At 36.1% G+C, this 5,122-nt stretch overlaps 1 protein-coding gene across 4 annotated transcripts in view; it reads left to right on the forward strand.

Annotated features, from left to right (window-relative positions):
• Positions 1 to 215: 215 nt before the first annotated feature.
• Positions 216 to 5,122, forward strand: part of mier3b (mesoderm induction early response 1, family member 3 b) — an 8,447-nt gene continuing 3,540 nt past the window's right edge. Inside the window, exons 1-12 of one of the 4 annotated variants that reach the window (XM_016515792.1) lie at positions 216 to 359; positions 1,096 to 1,120; positions 1,481 to 1,626; positions 1,753 to 1,887; positions 1,973 to 2,096; positions 2,435 to 2,508; positions 3,692 to 3,764; positions 3,875 to 4,020; positions 4,140 to 4,221; positions 4,311 to 4,402; positions 4,492 to 4,619; positions 4,706 to 4,857. In XM_016515792.1, coding sequence (XP_016371278.1) covers positions 351 to 359; positions 1,096 to 1,120; positions 1,481 to 1,626; positions 1,753 to 1,887; positions 1,973 to 2,096; positions 2,435 to 2,508; positions 3,692 to 3,764; positions 3,875 to 4,020; positions 4,140 to 4,221; positions 4,311 to 4,402; positions 4,492 to 4,619; positions 4,706 to 4,857 — 1,186 coding nt within the window. In that variant the 5' untranslated portion in view covers positions 216 to 350. Of the gene's footprint in view, positions 360 to 384; positions 427 to 1,095; positions 1,121 to 1,480; positions 1,627 to 1,752; positions 1,888 to 1,972; positions 2,097 to 2,434; positions 2,509 to 3,691; positions 3,765 to 3,871; positions 4,021 to 4,139; positions 4,222 to 4,307; positions 4,403 to 4,491; positions 4,620 to 4,705; positions 4,858 to 5,122 lie in introns of those variants that run through there. The other 3 variants (XM_016515790.1, XM_016515789.1, XM_016515793.1) reach the window with 3 other exon arrangements.

Here is a 5,122-nt window from a genome sequence, read left to right on the forward strand (position 1 = left end):
AAGTTGTTTACATCTTTATTAGTATGGTTATTTTTCTTCATAACTTATAGGCTATCGCCTAATTCATTTGATCCTTACCTAGGGTATTATTTATAATGCAATCTGGGGGTTTGCATAAAGCGAATGTGTATGACAAACTTGTATATAAATATACATATGTAAATCTCAAAGCTAATTATCAAGTGTAACCCATACAGACTACTGTGAGGTAAATGAACAACCTAAATCTAAAACCCGGTTTGCTGTAAACCTGTTTGAAAAGTGTGCCAAAAGTTCTGCGTCTGTCATTGGCTCCCTGTGCACATCCGGGTACTGTAGCACAGCCAACCTATGAGGCCAAAGACACCAATATGGCGGAGGTAAGTTGGATAGCTGGAAAAGTATTCGATTTTAAATCCATCTCTTTAACGATTTACTGTGATAGTGGTGGGTTTCGTTTATATATATATGCGTAAAAATAGATCCTGATATATATACGCCGGGGTTTATAGTAATAATTGTGTGAAACCGACGATAGTAAACCGGTTTAAATGAAGAGTGATCTATCTGGATCGGAAAGGCCTCTGAATCTCATCCCCGTTAGCTCAGGAAAAAAACAAACAAACAAGAAATCTTCGCCTTTAATTGATACATTATTCGATATAAATTTCGTTTTCATGACGCATTTGATTTTTTTAGGCTTCATCCTGTTTTAACAATGCATGTTGGCTATTAACTTGCTGGAAAGGTTTGTTTATGGTGCGAGTCTGTGGGTTTTTGCAGTGTTTAGAGGATGACAGCATTCGTATAGAGATGATGGCAGTTTGGTTTGTGGCATTAATGTAGTTTTGATGCATTAATAAGTAGTTAAGCGTTATTACTTTTTATCAGGACAGTATTTAAAAGGGACACAGGCTTCTATTTACATTGATGTACATTTGCTGCCATGGGTTTTACTTTTAATGTTTGCACGCAAACGATGTAAAATTGAATATTCATTCGGTTTTATATGTTTTCTAATGCTCATCATTGCACTGTAATGTATTTTGCGTAATGTGATAACCTATTTCTTCCCCTTTTTTTCTTTGTTCTTTTAATTTACATCTGTCTGCACAGGCTTCCTTTGGGAGTTCAAGCCCTGGTAGGCCTCATTTTAATTTTTTTAAGTGTATTATTATTATTATTATTATTATCATCATCATCTTAGTAGTATTGCAAATAATAGTTGACCAAACTGTATTTTTTTTCAATAGCCAATACTGATTCATGTAAGGATATACAAAAAATCGAATTATATACAATAAAATGTGCAAAATATTAGCATGAAGCGAACATTTATTTTACACAATATTTACTCAAAAATGTTATGAAAAATACTTTTTTCTAACCCAAGAGATTAGGTAATTATAATATTTTTGGTTGCTTGGCATTTTTAAAAAATTTTCTATCATGTTCCATTAAATGTTGTACTATAATCAGTCAATAAATTTTTTCCCCCCAGTTGGCTCATTGTCCTCAGAGGATCACGACTTTGATCCATCAGCTGAGATGTTAATTCATGAGTATGACGATGAGAGAACTTTGGAGGAGGAAGAGCTTTTGGAGGGAGAGAAGAATTTCACTGCAGAATTGTCAGACCTGGAGAGGGTAACGTGCATTCATAACAATCCACTATTTCCTCATTAAAAACTGTATGATTCATGTTGCAATATCTGGATAATAAGGGCAATATTTCTGCTTTGTGACACATTTCTTTTTTTTTTTTTTGGATAGGAGGGGAACATGCCGATCGAGGAGTTGTTGGCTATGTATCGTTATGAGGCGTCAGTCAGTACGGGGGCGGGATCTAGCATGGACAGTTCCTCTGTTGAATTAGCTGATGATCTGCCTGACATGACCCTGGATAAGGTAATTGACATGATTTTGTTTCAGTGCCAGGGGAAATTGTCAACAAAAATGATAAGATAAAATCACTAATGGTGTTCTGTTGCAGGAGGAGATAGCGAAAGATCTCTTGTCAGGAGATTATGAGGAGGAGACCCAGTCCTCTGCTGATGACCTGACCCCTTCTGTTACCTCCCACGAGGCCACAGACTTCTTCCCTAGAACACTCAGATGTGAGGAGACTCATTACACTAAGTGACTAGTACAGTTTATGTGTATATAATACTAAATTGTCCATGTTTCCTCTGTCACTATTGGAGGTGTTTATAGTTTAATCATTTAAATTTATTATAAACTTACTCAATATAGAAAACATATTTCCACATAGAAAGTGATAAGTGGTCATAATTACGTTTACTTTTTTGCACAGTAAACTTTAACTTTATAGGCAGACTGCAGGAAAAAATGTGATATCTAAAGTAACTGTAATATGACCCCTTTAATGTTTTTGTCCTTTTTAAAGGTATCTGCAAATGTATTTAATGAACTGAATTGTTATTTCTTTTTCTAGCCAACGCAACATATGATGGTGATAAAGAATCTGAGGGGGAGGAGGATGGTGTAAGCAGTGAAGATTCTAGAAAGGTTAGTCTCATTATTCATACAAATAACTATTTCAATTAGGGCTGGTAAGTTAACGCGTTAATTAGATTAATTACGGTGAAAATTAATGGTCTTGTTTATGGCAATAATTGTGTGAACCATTTGGCGCGTTGAACCATTGGCCATTGGTATGTTGGATTTGAAGCGGCGCTGCACGGATTGATCGGTGTCTGCTCTCTACAGCTCTTGCGGTACTTTGATGTCACACAACGATCGGTCTGATGGTGATGATCCGCTTCAAGTCAAACAAGCCTAATGATTCAATGGACCGTTCATAAAGAACCATTTAATTCACTCCTGAATGAATCAGCCTTTTGAACGAATCAAATTAATGAATAAATGACTCGATGACTTAGCATCATATGACCCCTTTAATGATTATTTCATTTTTTCCTTTCTCTTTGGAGTGTTACAAGCTCTTGGTGCATAAAGAAGATCTGTAAAGACTAAAGTCTCAAATCCAAAGAGATATTCTTTATCAAAGTTAAGAGTCAGCCACACCTACCTAAAACGGCTCGAAATAAATTATTAAAGGTATAGTTCACCCACCCAAAAGGACAATTGTGTCATCAATTACTCACCCTCATGGTCCAAAAGAGTATATGTATTAATAAATTTTATCAAACAAAATATTTCTTGCTGAAGCTACTTTTTGTAATGTCTGTTTGATGCTTTACACAACAATGCCTTTAAATTATCTTTTGGGAGTAATTTCTCAGCCAAAATTGATGTGCAATTAATGAATTGCCACATCATGTAATTAATTAGATAAAAAATTGTAATCGCTTACCAGCCCTAATTTTAATATATTTTAAAATGTAGTTTATTCCTGTGATTTTCAGCAGTCTTCAGTTTCACATGATCCTTCAGATATTAAACTAATATGCTGATTTGGTGCTCAAAAACGTTCTTCTTCATCTCTTTTGAATACAGTTGCATCGAAAACAGCATTACATTTTTTTTCAGCATTCTTTGATGACAAACGGCATTTATTTGAAATAGAAATCTTTTGTTTATTATGAATGTTTTTTCTGTCAGTTCTGATCAATTTAATGCATCCTTGCTAAATAAAAGTATTAACTAAAAGTATTTTAAAAAAAGGATATTATTTAATTAAATAAATTAATATTTAAAGTGAATTAATTGTTTTTCCTCTAAAACACAGGAAATAATGGTCGGATCTCAGTATCAAGCAGAAGTTCCAGTGGGGCTTAGCCACTATAATGATGATGAAAAAGGTAAGTTGTATTTAAATTGCTTAGTGTGACTTTCAACTGAAATGATCTGTAATTAACTTTAAAATGATTGCAATAACTGTAAATGACCATTTTTAATGTGTTGTTTAAAGTGTACGAGGAGGAAGATCAGCTGCTGTGGTGTCCTGACGTGCTGTCAGAGTGTAAAGTGAAAGACTACCTCAGAGAAGCGCTGTCACAGTCTACAGACAACAGTACAGAAAATTCCACATCTGAAAACATACGAGATAACGAACAGGTCTGTGCTCTCTAAATACTCTCATTAATTAATATAATTAATGTGAAATTCTTTTGCCCATGTGAGAGCTGCTGCTATGGTTTTAATTGCTTTTTTTTTTTCTATGACCTCCTTTCTAGGCCTTGTTTGAGCTTTTGAAATGTAATTACGACACCCGTGAGGCACTGACGCGATACCGCAGTAATGTGAAGACTTTGAAAGGTAGGCTGTTCAGTACATGACCAGCTTGAAATCTTTTGTACCTGTAATGGCATAAATGTTCACTTCTCTTTATCTTGTTTCGATAGAAGAATCCCCACCGTGGTCAGAGGATGAATGTAGAAACTTTGAACATGCGCTGCAGATTTACGAGAAAAACTTCCATCTTATTCAGAAACACAAGGCAAGTAACATTACACACTTCACCTTTATCTTGTTTGTCTTGTGAATGTCTGTATTCTCATTGCTTTCTTTCTATTTTTTTCTTTTCAGGTTCAGACCCGGACTGTAGCAGAATGTGTGGCTTTTTATTATATGTGGAAAAAGTCTGAACGTTTTGATTACTTTGCTCAACAAAACCGATTTGGCAAAAAGAAGTACAGTTGTTACCCGGGTGTGACGTAAGTACTGGGATGTGTAATTATTGTTCCTTGTGCCTGTGTGTAAATTAAAGTGTTGGGCTCAACTGTGTTGGCTTCCTCTGCAGAGACCTGATGGACAGGCTGGTGGACGAGGCGGAGGGTCTGGCGGTGGACAGCTTGTCATCGGTGTGTTCAGCAGGACCTGGGGGACGGATGGAGGCATCGGCAGAGCAACAGCTCGGACTGCTCAACTCCATCACTGCCAGTGACCTCACAGGTGAGCTCAGCTGCCACGGTAGTCTAGATTCATCAAGAAATGATTCTTATGAACCAGGGCTGCATCTCTTCATTTAAAGGGTTAGTTCACCCAAAAATGAAAATTAGCCCATGAATTACTCACCCTCAAGGCATCCTAGGTGTATATGACTTTCTTCTTTCAGACGAATCCAGTCGGAGTTATATAAAAAATTGTCTTTGATCTTCCAAGCTGTTTAATGGCAGTCAGCAGGTGTTGCAGTTCATCAGTCCAAAAGAAGTTAAAT

This window comes from Sinocyclocheilus rhinocerous, unplaced genomic scaffold, assembly GCF_001515625.1.
Source record: "Sinocyclocheilus rhinocerous isolate Xijiao unplaced genomic scaffold, SAMN03320098_v1.1 scaffold327, whole genome shotgun sequence".
Taxonomy (NCBI): Eukaryota; Metazoa; Chordata; class Actinopteri; order Cypriniformes; family Cyprinidae; genus Sinocyclocheilus; species Sinocyclocheilus rhinocerous.